Below are 15,438 nucleotides of genomic sequence, written 5' to 3'. Positions count from 1 at the left end.
AAGAGCTGCCTGAAATTTATGAATACAAAAGTGAAGTATTTTTTGCCTCTGATCCAAAGCTTTTTCCAAAGCTTGGCCAAGTCTGTAGAATAAAATTCTGCAGAGAAGGACCTCTGCGTGCCTCTCTCTCCACTGTAACTGCACAAGGTACATCTTGACTCATCTAAAATAAACTGTATGCATCTATAGAAACCCACTCCCAGCAGTTCCTGGAAAGTGACAAGAGAGATAATGAAGAAGAAATGACAATGCTAACAAACCTACTCCTTCAAGAGCTCAAATGATAGTGTGATGACAGTGACATAAATATGTCTACAGAAATTTTTTTTATAGGCAAGAAGGCTAATCCCATTTACTTGATGAGATCTAAAGATTTCCTCAAAACATGTCAAGCTCTGCATCATACATTCACTCCCCTCTGCTTCAGAGCTAAAATACACTGGAAAATGTTAGCGTAACATACCTTAAGAATCTGACTGAATAACAAAGCATAGAGTGGACTGACTGCTCCATTCACAGCTGCTGCCAGAGATCCAAGCACCATGTATGGCCATTCAGAGGCATTGTACTTCAAAATTCTGGTAAATGGTACAGGCTTGACATCTTCCTCCACAACAGCAGATTCCTAAAAAAAAAAAAAAAAAAAAAAAAAAAGGTTGGATTTATGAAACAAATGCAGTCCCCCAGTGATAGTCTCCCTTGGACAGTGAGTTAAATTGTGTAATCTGTTAAATGGCCATTTAGGGCCCAAACAGCTGCTCTAGTTTTGTGGAGGAAGGGGCAGTGATGGGTCTTGGTTGCTGTCTGGAGCTCTTGTGGGGCTAGGGAGTCACAAGAGGGTTACATAAATTATTACCTTTACTGTCCCTGGAGAAAAAGAGAGATATTCGTGCCTTGTGCAGCTCTACTTATTCTAACTTAAGGGGTTAATTATGACCCATTTCAGATTTTCTGCCACTGAAACTCAAGCTGTTCTCTTTTTGCTGCCTCCAGATGAGGTGTGATGCAACATCTTCCTCACAAGCATCTTTTTGTGTCACTTCTGGAATCTTCTTAAATATTATTTTAAAGTATCGTGGGTGAACACAGTGATTAGACTCAGCATCAAATTAGCAGGTATGCTATAAAATTAAAACAAGGGAGGTCTCAGAGTGGTAGTTGGAGTCAGGCTTTATACATGCTAATTACGCCTCCCTTCTGTGAAACAGCCTCAGACTATATGCTGAGTTCCCATAATTATTCTCAGGAAGAGCAGAATATTCATCATCAAATTATAACTTGCTCTGCAGTTTAATTTGTGCGGAATTTTTGTAACACAAAATGAGCCCTGCTCATCTCTCTCAGTTCATATGGCTAGAAATGCCCAGACAAAACAGACGTTTGTCACAGACTGAAAAGTATAATGGCTCAAACATTGTGGCAAAACCAGTTCATCCAGCCACAGGAGATGGGACATCCCTAGTAGCAGGAGATGGGACATTTGTGATAAGGTGGATTGCGATTTACATATCAACGACAAGCTAAGGAGCCACAGACCAAGGCCAGCTGGCTGATACAGGAGGTGGGAGATGTGTTGGAGAGCATGTAGCTCTGTCTTCTGATAGGCCCAGAATGACACTAAGGGAAAAGCTGAGAACCTTCAAGATGACTTGAGACCTTTCAGGACTTTTCTGTCTTTTGCAAGCACCCCCCCAGTAACGCCTGCACAAAAGACCAAAGATTACGCAAGCGGGCAATACAGAGGACTATAAAGGCCCACCTTGTGCAAGCACTGGTGGTGCGCACCCACCATCCTGAGGACCACTCTGCCCACCAGTCTTACCACATGAACTGAACAAGACACCAGATGACGCCGCACGTCGCTGGATCAGAAACCACAAACCCCATCACACATAAAGCAGAGCCATAAGGATTGTGACATCTTTCTCTCTCTCTCTCTTCTTTTTTTGCTATACTTCTATTCTTTTGCTTTCTTTTTTATAAGTAATACAATAACATAAGATTTACAGCTCCACATGTACCACAAACCTTTTATGTTTACCAGTTGAACCTACAACAACATAAATCCTTCTGCCACCAAATCATTTGCCAATTGGATCAAGTTGCAAAATAAAAGCCTTTTGTTTACAGACCTTAAGTATTGTGTATACCGTTTTCCAACAGTATAAGTTTAAGTAAAGGATCGATCCAAGAAGATGTATCTGTCCACAACAACTATAACAGATGCACGTATCTACAGGTTATAATTACCAAGTAATATAACCTGTTTGGCTAAAAACTGAATAACAAACTATTGGACCTGACCTTTTTTGCCTGTCCATCATCTTCTCCATAAGAAGGCGTCAGATACATAGACTCTGCATGATCTCCTGCAATGGATAATGGAGGGTCAGGGACCACATTAGAGAGCTGAGATCTGGAGCGCTGCCGAAGTGAAGCTCTGTAAAGAGGACAGAAATGGTCTGTTCTTCACAGCTCAACAACACAATATTTGCTTGCAAAGCAGGTGCAGTTTTCATATGAACTAAATCAGGATTCACTGAAGCAAATCACAGGAATCCCACAGACCTTTTCTTTCTTTTTCTATGTTCTCTCAACTTCTTGAGAAGATAATATCCCACAACAAGGACAAATACTTTTCAAAATCATATTGCGCCCCCACCACTCAGATGTTGTCTTATATGTACCCTGCACTGTGTATTTGTTAAGCAAAATTCTGGTGTATCCTACTATATTTGCACAAGCTGTTAAGACAGCAGGTCAATTCACCATTATCACTATCAAGTAATTCAGTCCAGCAAAGCAGGATACTGAAACAACCCATCACTATCCCTGACGAAACCTAACTCTGTAATGTAGGAGACATGTATTCACTTGCATGTCTGACATGAGCTTGCCTGAAAGAAATAAGTGTCTAGCCACAAGACAGTCTGGCTTGTAAAATGCTTTAATTTTCATCAAGTAGAATCCATAATGAAATGTCCTTGTACATTGCATCGATTTCTCCAGCAATTGCACAGCAAGTCATTCTTCAAGTGACTAAACTGAAAGTATATTAGGTAATACAAATATATGGCTGTATGGTAGTAATATTAAGAATGGAACATTAACACAGTAGAACCAGAATTAGAGAGAAGATACTATGGATAGAAAGGGGAGTAAAATTAAGAGTCTTGCTATTTATCCATAAGTCTTCAATCAGTAACGTATTACCCACGCTATTTCTTTCCAAGTGAGCTCTGTCTTCGTAAAATGCTTGCAGCCCTTCCACTCTCTTTCACGCAACATACAGAGAAGTGATTCATTAGCACTATTGGGATTTTGCAATAGTGGGATGAAGTATAGAGATCTGGAAACATATTGAGATTTGCAATCATTTTTAAGACTCACCGCAAACTGGCCCGATAGCTTCCTCTGCTGAATGACTGGACTTTCTCAAGATTTGGCTCAACCACGTTATTTTCTGCTGCTGTAAAATATAGTGCATAGAGCTCTTCAGTTTGTGCTAAAACTTCATACAATCTAAGTCCACTGTGGCTCTGCAAAAAAGTGCAGTGTCTCCAAGTCATAACTGGAATTCTTCGTAGAAGGTAAGGAATGTGATACAACCTTTCTATTCAACCTACACGTACCATAAGTTTTATATCTGTATTTGACATGATGAAGTTAACTGAATATTAATCCAAGGACCGTCTCACTTGAGATGTGACTGCTAAAGGCTGTTTCCCTGTTTTAGCATTGTAATTGCTCTCTTAAGATAATCGTATCTAAGGTATGATGCTCCACAAAAATACAACAGATCATTCTATTACACCTCTATTTCCAGAAGCTTTTATTCAAATCTGCCTCAAGTAAAACAAATAGGGTGGTTTCGGCATACTCTGTAATTTGCTTGCATTTCAAATGCAGCAGGACCAGACTGTCAGCACTAAATGGAGCTATAAAGTGACAGGTATTGCAGGTCAGGATTAATGTTTCAGGGCAGATCTATATTAGGAAGGTCATTAAGTGCATATGCAGAAAAAGACTTTAGCCAAGGCTATCAGTGTGTTACTTCTATGAATGTCAAAATTCAGTCATAAAGGTGGAAGAAAAAAAGAAGCACCAACTAGCTTTCATTAAAAAAGAAATTTAAAAAAAAAATCTGCATTCTGTGGAATTTCACGTCATTTTATAAAAGAAAACAAAATGCTTACTTTCCTTTGCTCCTCTGCTAAGTGCTGTGTCTCCTTTGCTTTGCAAGGTCACCAACATGAAATAAACCCCTTTCCTCTTCAAGAGTTCGTCATGAGTTCCTCTCTCCACAGCCCTTCCATGCTCAAACCCAACGATGACATCGGCCGCTTTGATGGCTGACAGGCGGTGAGCTATCGAGATTGCTGTGCGGCCAAGGCGAGCCTGCCAGGGAACAACAACAGCCCCATTCCCAGCAAACAGAAATGCTTGGCACCAGCACTATGTAATCTAAAGTTTGGTCAGATCAACAGGAGTCATTCTAGTTGTTTCAGCTGACTCTGACTTGAACTCCATGCATAGCCCATAGATGAGCTTCCATTTTGAGCAACAGGAGCAACGGGAGCTGTGGATTTCTGTTAATGTCCCAGCGTAAGAAACAATCTATTTACTGTCAATAATACTAAGGTTCTACTTGCACATATGAAACAACTATTAAAAAAAGCTTCTCACTGCTTTGTGGCAATTCTGCAGGACCCTCCACAGAATGCATTAAAAATAATTTCTGCTCTTTTAAGTCTTATTTGTGCTATGCTATAGCAAACCTTATGAAGCGCTTCTTGGACAATTGCTTCACTTTCATTATCAAGTGCTGACGTAGCCATATCCAGTAGCAGGATTTTTGGGTTTCGCACAAGAGCTCGAGCAATAGCTATCCTCTGTTTTTGACCTCCACTCATCTGGCTTCCACCCTCTCCAACGTGAGTGTCAAATTGCTGTGTGAAGGAAAAAAATGAAAATGAAAGAAATAACAAAAGGGTCTGTTATGCTTCTGGTGAAGACATTGGTAAAATGTCTCTCCGATTTGTCCTGGGAGTAGACTTTAAAAATATATCATCTTTGAAAGACAAAAAAATTGTTAGTGTAACAGATTCAAAGGAGAGCTGATGAAATAACTTCATAATGGACAAAATCATTTTGTTTAAACTGGGGTTCCAACCCCAAGCCAAAAGCATGTACTGATAAAAAGGTGAAATGTTCTGATTTGGCTCAAAATGACTATATCAGCAAAAGCAGTAATGGAGAGGAAACACCTGCCCATTCTCCATTAGATGACTCGCTAGCAAACTTTCCACAGAGCTGGACTTGTCTGCTGATGGTCTGTGACCCATGAACACTGGGTCTGTGACTCAGGGACATCATACTCTGGTGGCATTAGGTTCAGGTAGACAACACATACAGCCTAGCATCTCGAGAGCCAGGATAATTATATTCGCCTAAAGCCAAATCTTGTTTAGTCCTTCATTTCCAGGAAATAAAGAGGGGCATTTACACAGCCTTTCTATGAATAGTTTCCTGGAAGCCTGGAAGTGCATAGATGGAGGATAAAAAGTACGTACTGACATTAGTTAATGGTACTTGAAACCTGTCAGTTAGATTCACTGCTGTAACTTATCCCTTTGAGAAGCTATTTGGCAAAATAACATTCTAGAAAAGTAAACAGCCCAGTACTATGAAATGTGGGCTTTGTAAGGAGGATAACATAGGACTGATCAAAGCCCTGCCATCCTAAGGGAAGGAACCAGGGAAGAGGGAACCTCCAGGTAACTTACAGAGCTCGTAGAAGGAAAAGAGGTTGTGAGGATCAGTGCAGACTGCTCAAAAACATATGCTGGCTAGTGAGAGTCTGGGCTCTGAAATGCTTTTGGCCTGAGCAGAAACACGTCTCCATAGCATGAAAAATACATATTTTAAAATCATGTTATGATTATTACCATGATATTGGATGTTGTGCATATGATTCCTGAGGAACTAATTCTTCTTGGTTTGTGGGGGTTTGATTTGTTTTGGTTGTTTTGTTTGTCTGTTTGTTTAACTTGGTGACACATACGTAGTAAGACCTAATTAACTTTAGTCAAAGGAAAGGTCGCTGCTTACTATCTGTATCAATCTTCTGCCCTTCCACCTGAACACAAATGGCTGCATGGAGGGAGGGACAAAAGGATTCTCTATTTTTTTATCAAATTCTGCCAAACATTTTACAAGGTTCAGCGTACCTGTGGCAAATCCATGATGAAATTGTAAGCATTGGCCTGTTTGGCTGCTTTGATTATGTCTTCCATGGTGGCCTCATCCCGACCATAGCGAATGTTCTCTGCAATCGTGGTGGCAAACAGCACTGGCTCTTGCTCAACAATACCAATCTGTGAGCGTAGCCACTGGATATTGAGGGAACGAATGTCATGGCCATCCAGGGTAATCTACAGAAGCAAATTAAAACACGGACAAAAAAAAAGTCAGGGACGTTATCCCTTACAGTTCAGAGACAAATAAAGACGCAATGGAAATGAAAGGCCTGTGATACTGTGTTTGCATGATCAGTGTAAAAAACAGCTTTCAGACATAAAAGAATACAATGCAGTGGTAGTAGTGTATGCTCATTCTTGAGCCTAGGTGTTGTACTCTTTGATTTAATTTCTCAACACCTCTTTTTGCTTGGCCTCAGAAGTTGAACCAGGTGGAAAGTAACCATCAAATTTATGATTATATGTTTACAATGAATTGGTTCTTTGTCTTTTATACATTCAAATACAGGTCACCATGTATGTGATTTGTGCCAACTAGGATCACACAAATGGAATGAGGCTGTTAATAGATGTAATTTATATTCTTAGCCAATTCATTATTAAATGATAATTGCATATACCAGGGCAATATTATAGGATAATCACAGAATCACAGAATGGTTGGGGTTGGAAGGGACCTCTGGAGATCATCTAGTCCAACCCACCTGCTAAAGCAGGTACACCTAGAGTAGATTGCATAGGAACGTGTCCAGGCGGGTTTAATGTTCAATACTGTGTTTTCCAGAATGGAAAATGATTTGTCACTCCTGAATTATCGTATCTATAGGTAAAGTTTTTACTCAAAGTTAGCACTGAGTTTTTATTTTCTCCTAACAGTTTTTCTCTTTCACATAATTATTTTTTATAAGACTGTTCAGCATTCCCCTGAAATGTACAAGAGGATATTTCAGGAAAAAAAAAAAAAAGTTAGCAGTCTTCCTTCCCACCTTGGAGAAGAAACCATGTCATTCTGTCAAGTCCCTAAGGCTAGAGAAACACATTCTAGGCTGGTACACTCACCATGCCATCAGTGGGGTCATAGAAACGCTGAATGAGCTGTATTGTTGTACTTTTTCCAGCTCCACTAGCTCCAACAAAAGCTGTTGTCTCCCCTGCTTTAATAACCATATTAAGGTTATCCAAAATCTGGAGAGGAAAAAAAAAATAAGCAGCATTTGTCCATTCAAATTCTCTCACAGTCATACAACCAAGCAGGTATATTCTGTATCTTAAAAGGAAGATTCAAAGTAATTTCATGAAATTCATCAAAATATTATGAAGAGGAAAAAGAAACCCAAATATTTTACATTGTTTGAACAGTTTTTAAACACAGAGCACTGTTTTCCAAGATGGACAGGCAGATTTGGATCTTTGTTTCTTCCTGTTCTTCATCATCAAGAATTAGTCAAGTTCACACCATTGGAGAACTTCGCAATAAATCCTCTTTAAAGAATACTGTGCATGTATTATAAATGCCTGTTAAAGCATAAATAGTAAGAAGGTAACAGTGAAATTATGTAGAAAAATCTGATGCTTCGTATTCCTCTGTCTTTAGAAGAAATAGCACTCATTTGCTTGTCCAAGAATATGCTTTTCCAAGGAAAATTTGTTAGTTCAAACATAGTAGTGCAATAATGGGGTATACAGTCAGTGCTCCTGTACCTTTTCCTAGCATTTTAGTGAGTCACATGACGCACTCCCAGGGTAATGGAAGAGTTTTATTAAATCTCCTGCACCATTCAGCTTATTACTTTGTGTCCTATTCTAGCACATGTTGATACAAGTGCATAACTGATTGTAAGAAAAGCTGCATGCAGGTGATTTTGTCTGAAATTACTATGAGTTTATGTTCAGCAGCAAGCAATATGTATGGCAAAGGATATGTCAGAATAGTAAAATAAGCAGAATGGCAAGTAGAAGAACCCTTTAACAGAAGAATGATTACTTCTAAACAGAGCGTCTGGGATTCTGGAAAACAAACTCTACTGAAAATCTAGAAATTGCTGGCAGAACCAGAGTATTTTGATTGTTTACAGTAATTGTGTTCACAGAATGAATGATGAATAATTACCTTTACATCTGGTCTGGAGGGATAATGGAATGTTACATTATGAAATTCAATTTCACCTCGTACTTTATCCAGCTTGTAGCCATCTTCTGACATGCAGTCAATGATGGGTTTCTAGGATAGAATTTATTGTGTTATTTATTTGCTGTTAAACAACCAACACTGTTGCAGCAGATAAATATTCAAAATATCTTACAAAGCCATGGCACTTCTGTTTGAACAGCAGTTGGCTGTGCCGAGCGAGCAGCAGGCTCTGCCCCAGGGACATGAAACCGAAGCCAAAGTGACAGAGGAGTTGTCAGTGGTGGGCAGTATGGGCAAGACGAATGTACCCTCTTCTCACTTGAGGCTTCCTGCAATTACTACAGTCAACCATTCAGCTAGTTTTTGCTGGACCAGAATAGCTCACTGAGGCATTTTTGACTAAACTAATTTAACCAGTTACTCAGGAGTAAAATCATACTATGTAAACATTCTCCTACAGCATCAAACAACCAGTTCATTGCTGAAGATCTGCATGCTTCACCACTTTGCATTTAAAATATCGATCCTTGCTCAGCCAGTTCTAAGAGCTGGAATCCTGATCTGAAGTTTTGCCATGAAGTGCTTTGGGTCTCACAACCTTTTGGCCAGGTCTTGGGTATTGTGGCCCTCTAGACATGAGCTGAGAACTACACGAAATTTAAGGAATCCCAAAGAAATCAAATTTTCTAAGAATAGGTTTTTGAAGCATGGAATACAGAGAATGAATTAAAACTGTAGCAACACCAATATTTGATAATCAAAACATGCAGGATTTTTTATGTAGCCTAACAGATTGAAGGGAGTTTTAATACGAGAAATGTATATGTTCTCGGATGTTAAGAACAGCTAAAAGATTGCTTCCTCTTTAGGAATATGTCTTACTTAAATTCAGATACTAAGCTATGAAGCAAAGTTTCACTGATCCTGCAAATGGGAACCTCAGCATGGCTATAAGTTTAGTGCCAGAAAAAAAGCTGTACAAGGGCAGAGCTGTGCTTTTACTGTCTAATCACAAATCTACAAATGCTGCAAGCAGATGAATCTAATTTTGTCACCCTTTCTCTAGACAGATGAAGTCTCGCTTGAGTTTGCTTTTTTTTTTTTACCCTAAGGTTATCTGGCTCAGCCTTATCTTGAATTTTGTGATTAATTCTTACTGTTGCAACTCTTTGTGCTTTTTGAATTTTCCTCTACAAAACGTTTCCCTTATTTAGCTCTTTTTTTCAGTGTATTTTAGAGCTTTAGCTCAGGGAGTGCATTTATAAGGCATATGCGTTATTTTTGTTACAGAACATTGAAGGGTTACTAACAGGTCCATTAGTATCACCACGGCCCCTCTAGCATTCTTTATATGCCCTTATGTGCTCTGTACAAGACAAGCACATTTTAATGTGTTGACACAACTTTTAGCACAATAAAGGTTGTCAATGCCCAGAGATACTACGTGCTGCTAAGAAATCAGCAGCATTTTGCCAGCCACTAAATTTATGCAGATATAGAAAGGAATGCTCATCAATAAATGCCAGTGGCTCTTTCTCATACAACCTTATTTCAAATATCTATCTGTCTAGATAATATTGTGATTTAACATTTATGACTGCTGTGTGACCAGTGCCTATGTTCATTTGGTCTCATTTTAACTCGGGGTAGCTCTGGGACAGATGACAGAAGCCACCTTTGCCACTAATGCCAATAAAGCCACATTTTTGGATGCCATCTGGAGGCTGGGAGCTAGCTGCTTGCTGCAAGTTTGGCTGCCAGGTGACTATTACTGCCTGCCTGTACACTTTCCAGGGGGCAGTGCCTGTCGGTAACTGTACATAAGGAGAAATGGGAGTAAAAAACAGCAGTAGCTGAGGTAAAACTTCATTATTCAGTAACAGGCCACTTAAGACATCTGTTCAACACCCTCTCTGAGCCTGTGTGCACACCACTAGACCTTTCTATTGCACAGTCAATTTTTCTTTAATTGCACTCATTTTTCATCATTTACACAGCAGATAAAACTACTGCTTCTCGAGGCTTTTTAAATTATTTTTCCACTACAAAGTGTAACAGCTTAGAAATGCATTACTTACTTTATCTATTGTCTCAAAAACATTTGCTGCAGCCCCACGGCCAGTGGCAAAGGCTTCCAGACAGGGAGATGCTTGGCCAAGATTTAAAGCTCCTACTAAAATGCCAAAGAAAACCTGAAGAAGTAGAAAAATATTTTAACAAAATATGACAACACATTTTTATTACACTTTAGAGCTTGGACAGGCAAATCAAACCACAGTGGTTTAATGACTTCTTGTGCACCAGCTGAGCTGCAAGGACTCACTATATGAGCATCATTAGCCCACAAGCTAAGAAGCAATCAAGGACTCAGCTAGCCTTTTGAATACATCACAAGCCCTAGTCAGGATAAATGGGTGATCTGTATAAAGAAACACTATTGTTGAGAAAGAAATAAAAGTACACAGGCCTCAGTTCTCCCTTGCACTGTAGTGGTGTTTACTGAGAAAAACCCCATGGCTAAAGTGGAAGAGTCTACTGTGCACATACTGTGCATTGCAAACATCAATGCTGTGATGTATAGATCATGCCATAAGTTCATACTCAGCTTTACTACAAGCTAATTTTCTTGTGTGAATGAGTCCCAAAGCAAGTAGGTTATATGCATGTCAGAATCCATCATGAACAGGAGGAAGCAGGTTCTGTACATCTGATAGGAGAAAAAGGAAAGGCAATACTTAGTGTATCTCAATGCAGTAGGGCTGGTGCGTGACAGCTTTTCAGCGACGAGGAAAATCATATTTAAATGTTTTGTATCTACAAAACCTCCCCTCTTTCCCCCTCCCCCTGCCAGAGTAGGAGTGTATGGTAGAAAACATGAAGTACAAGAAAAATGACTGGAAAATGAGAGGAAGAGGAACATAAGGGAGAATGTCTCCATTGACAGCTACAATTTTTCAGCTCCAGGGTAGCTTCCCCCTGCTTGCCATTTGTCACTGAACTATGGTTACCATGTGCAAGGCAAGGAAATTGCTCACTTCGTTTTTCAAAGCACTACCTTGTATCAACTGCTGGTGTCAAGAGGAGTTGCAAATGATTTCCTGTGAGGGACATCCTCCCTGAACAGAATGACTCAATTTTACAATGTTCCCGGAGTAATTTACCAAGCTCCATTTAGCAGGGAGTTCTGTACTGCATGCTGGTGGTGGTTGGGTGTTCTCGTGGTGTGCAACAGGGAGAGAAGGAGCAAAAATAGATGTCTCATCAGAACACCCAGGACTTGCCAAGGTTCAGGAAAAATTTACTCTGGGTCTGGACTGGAGCCTGCCATTTGGGCAGTCCTGCCTTAAAGCAAAAAACCAAAAATATCCATAGATGTTGGTTTTATTGCATTTAGGTCATCAGTGTCTAAAGCACCTACTGTGCAGAAGTGGATGCATGAGTGCCATGCAGGTTAGTATGGTTTTTTGTATACAACTGCAGGAGCCACAGCCATGTGTGTTTTTATCAGCATATATGTTTACCTGTTCTTTGTCATCTATACAGCTGCCTGGGCAATTAACAACAGAAAATGGTGATTCGAAGTGACAGAAACTGTTCATGAGAGAGGTTAGATTTGATCAAACTTTCTCTGCTTAGGTTTCTCTTTACCACAATGGAGTTTCTCGTCGCAAAGTAAGTTCCAATATCCCAGAAGCCACATGCTGACCCACACAATGGGAAAGCTAGTTTCAAGCCTCTGTCAACTGTGTAGCAGGCTCTCAAATGAAAGCGTTACTCTGATCGCAAAAGGCAGCATTCCAAATCTTCAAAATAAACATTCATTGTTTTTTAATCTTATCCAGTAGTGTCATATACTTTCATACATATACTGAGTAATGATCTTTAAAAGACACATATACTGTTTGTTGCCACGAAGCCACCAGATACCAGAACAAATATGTGTTCCAGAATTAATGTTTTAAGAAACAGTCCAGAAAAGTTGCATCAAACTAAAATGGGTACCTGCAGAAGAGTGCCAGGTGAATACTCTTCTTCTTCAAGGACAAGTTTAGAGCCATACCAAAAGGCTAATGCATAACACAGGAAAATTATAAGCCACATGTAACCAGTGAATGCTCCCATTATTATTCCTTTTCGAATTCCCCAGTACTGAGCAAACACCAGATTCTTATCATATCTGTAGAAAGAGAGAAAAATAAAAGGGGATGAAATGAAGTCGACAGAAAATTCAAAACGAGGAAAGACCAGCAAAACGAGGTATCTTCAAAGACTGGCTGTGCTATAGTTAACAGAAGGCCCATGTACGGTTGATACCTCTCACTGTGAAGTGAGAGACCACTGCTGAAACCAGCAATGCTCCCAGATCATTAAATCCTTGTATCTTCTAGTGTAATAAGCACAAGAAAAGCCACACTCACTGCAGACACCTCGCCATGGGGTTTGGAGTTTTAGCAGAGTGACAAAGGATTTGAGAATTTGGCCAACACTTCAGAGGACATCCTACAGCCTTGTTATGTTTTACACAAATTTAATAGAAATTTGAAGCTTAACATCATCAAATCATTATGTCTTGCTAGAACTAGTTCTACTTGGCTTGAAAGTATCCAAAGTTTTCAGATGTGCTGCAAAAGTAATAGGCAATATTTAGGGGAAATTTGACAGCATGTTCCTACAAGTGGAAATTACTTGGAAATCACAAAAAACATTGGTGATGTTTTATTTTACTGATTAACTGAATTACAAAACTGGTTTTGTGTATGTAATGTTATTTGAAACCTAAATTTCTGTAACATACATGCATACGATTCTCAAAGCTAACAGATGGTGGTGGTTGTAGAATTTAGAGATTAATTTCCATGATTCTGAAGTGCATTACAGAGTTATGTTGCTACAGGAAAAAGAAACCAGAGACCTTACAATTTGTCCAAACAAACCTTTCAACTTCTTTCTTCTCCCCACCAAAAGCAGCCACTGTTCTGATGGATGAGAGCACTTCATCAGCCACAGCTCCAGCTTTCGCGTAAGCCTTTAATTCTCGGCCTGTTAGTTTTGCCACAGCCTACAAAAGCATAAGAAGTGCTGGTTTCACCTGAACTGTGGGTGCAGACAAGGACAAGAGTAAGCAGTGCTAGCTGTCACACTGCGCTGTCCCCTCTGCGTGAAGTCACCTCCTCTGCTCCAAGCAGGCTTTTCTTAGGTATGCTGCACACTTGAAGACTTGTCTTCTAGTATTAGAGCATATACCTCTGTAGCATATGTTGTGCAGAACAGTTATCCCCTTGGCCAACAGCTCCGCTAAGTAGCTGAAATAGCAGAAAGCAGCTGACAACACCTGCTTTCCCTCTCTCACTGCTGCTAACTGGGCTTAAGCAGACTGCAGACAGAGTGTTTGGGCATGGTGGGACGAAGGGTGAGCTTAAGTGGCAAGAGCAGCTCTTTAGCCACTGTGGCAGAGCCTAGCTTCAGGAAGAAGAGATAATAGTACTGATGGGGAAGGATGGAAACAGATGTTGCCCACCACTGTGCTTTGTTTCTTGGGCTGGCAGCAAACAGGTCCCTACACAGCAGCCCAGAGCACACTGGATGTCAAAAGCTTACCTAGGCTCAAAAAAATGCCCAAACTAACGGAAGCAAATGTAGTCATGTACAATTCCACACAAAGATACCACATTGACTTAGGAATTACATATCACTAGAAATTGTAAAGTGTCATTATTTTTTTTCTCTCTTTGAATATCATACCCCAGGCATCTATTAGCCACTTTTGGAGATAGGAAAACAGGCTAGATTGACCTTGAGTCTTTTTTCATGATGGTAAAAAACAAAGACTTGGGCTGGAAAGACTTGTAAGGAGGAAACACTTAGCAGTGAGTGTGTGAAATGAGAGAGATGGGGACAGAGAAATAAGAATAGAAAGGGGGAAAACTACAAGCATAAAGGGGAATGAGCTCAGAAAGACATTGCAAATGAAAGAGGGAGGCATTCATGGGGTTATTTCATTCCCTGCCGGGATTCTGCTCTCCCACGTCACAGTGAGTCATTATTCATGTCATCCACTTGCAGCCAGCACAAGGTGGAAAGGAGAGCACAGGAAGACAAATTAGTCAGAGATATATTACAGGTTTGATAGCAACATGATAGCAACCTGTTCCTGATGTGAAAGAAGTGAGACTGACAAAGGGCTGAACCCAACCAAAGAGCAGAGTGTGGGAGAGTGCAGAGGAGGAGCAGGAACTGTCCAGCCCTGATGGGTGTGGGAGAGGAGGTGAGAGGGCAGAGGATCCTGCAGTTTCACTCTTCACTGTCCTCCCTCTGCACAGTGAGAGGCGGTTTGTAGGGAATGGTTTGAGAAGCAGAATGGGAACAACTGGGAGAGGACACAGCAGCTGCAGAAGCAGGGACAGCTTGAGGTAAGTTTGAGCAGTTATTTTCAAGTATTTCTACAGCTTTGAAAGTTGACCATCTCTAAAAGCCTCTCATTGACATAGAGATATCAAGTACAGTGTCTAGTAACCATCTCAGCCAGGTGTGTAGTAGTAGAGAGAAGGTGTAAGGCCAGGTTCTGATCTCAGCAACCATAATATCCATCCATAGGACCCAACAGAAGGTATGTTTATGCTCCAGTCTTAGAAGCAGGATATACTATTCTGGGAATCAGAATAAGCAAAGAGGGAGCAAAGCCTGCCTCCCTGCAGCCCCTGTGCTGCTGTGACCATAATCTGCCTGTCTTGACTTTAAAGGGATGTAATAACCTTCTCTTCCACCAAGCCTCCCAGCTCTATGGCATGACCTTCCCTGCTCCTCATACTTCAACACAAACCATTCACAATTCACTTACCAAACCATAGACAGCCGCTCCGACCCCAAGCAGGGGGCTGACTGCAATGATAACCAAGGTCAGTTTCCAGCCACTGACAAATCCCAGTAGGAATCCACACACAAAGGTGGTTAAGCGCTGGATAAAGATTGCTACTTGGTCAGCAATAGCCTCATTAATTTTGTTGACATCACTGGAAAAAAAATAAAACAAAACAAAAATAAAACCAG

General features: G+C 40.4%; 1 protein-coding gene across 3 annotated transcripts in view; it reads right to left on the bottom strand.

The window, feature by feature from the left end:
* Window positions 1–15,438, bottom strand: part of ABCB11 (ATP binding cassette subfamily B member 11) — a 41,294-nt gene that overhangs the window by 14,287 nt on the left and 11,569 nt on the right. For 2 of the 3 annotated variants that reach the window (XM_065638300.1, XM_065638301.1), the window contains exons 8-19: window positions 15,230–15,401; window positions 13,326–13,450; window positions 12,394–12,568; window positions 10,470–10,583; window positions 8,371–8,481; window positions 7,320–7,445; window positions 6,231–6,434; window positions 4,779–4,949; window positions 4,197–4,398; window positions 3,391–3,469; window positions 2,305–2,440; window positions 464–625 (exon numbers count right to left, since the gene is read on the bottom strand). In XM_065638300.1, coding sequence (XP_065494372.1) covers window positions 464–625; window positions 2,305–2,440; window positions 3,391–3,469; window positions 4,197–4,398; window positions 4,779–4,949; window positions 6,231–6,434; window positions 7,320–7,445; window positions 8,371–8,481; window positions 10,470–10,583; window positions 12,394–12,568; window positions 13,326–13,450; window positions 15,230–15,401 — 1,777 coding nt within the window. Of the gene's footprint in view, window positions 1–463; window positions 626–1,904; window positions 1,936–2,304; window positions 2,441–3,390; window positions 3,470–4,196; window positions 4,399–4,778; window positions 4,950–6,230; window positions 6,435–7,319; window positions 7,446–8,370; window positions 8,482–10,469; window positions 10,584–12,393; window positions 12,569–13,325; window positions 13,451–15,229; window positions 15,402–15,438 lie in introns of all 3 variants that reach the window. The other variant, XM_065638302.1, reaches the window with a different exon arrangement.

This window comes from Caloenas nicobarica, chromosome 6 (assembly GCF_036013445.1).
Source record: "Caloenas nicobarica isolate bCalNic1 chromosome 6, bCalNic1.hap1, whole genome shotgun sequence".
NCBI lineage: Eukaryota > Metazoa > Chordata > Aves > Columbiformes > Columbidae > Caloenas > Caloenas nicobarica.
The sequence above is the reverse complement of the archived record's forward strand: the minus strand, read 5'-3'. Positions and strand labels throughout refer to the sequence as shown.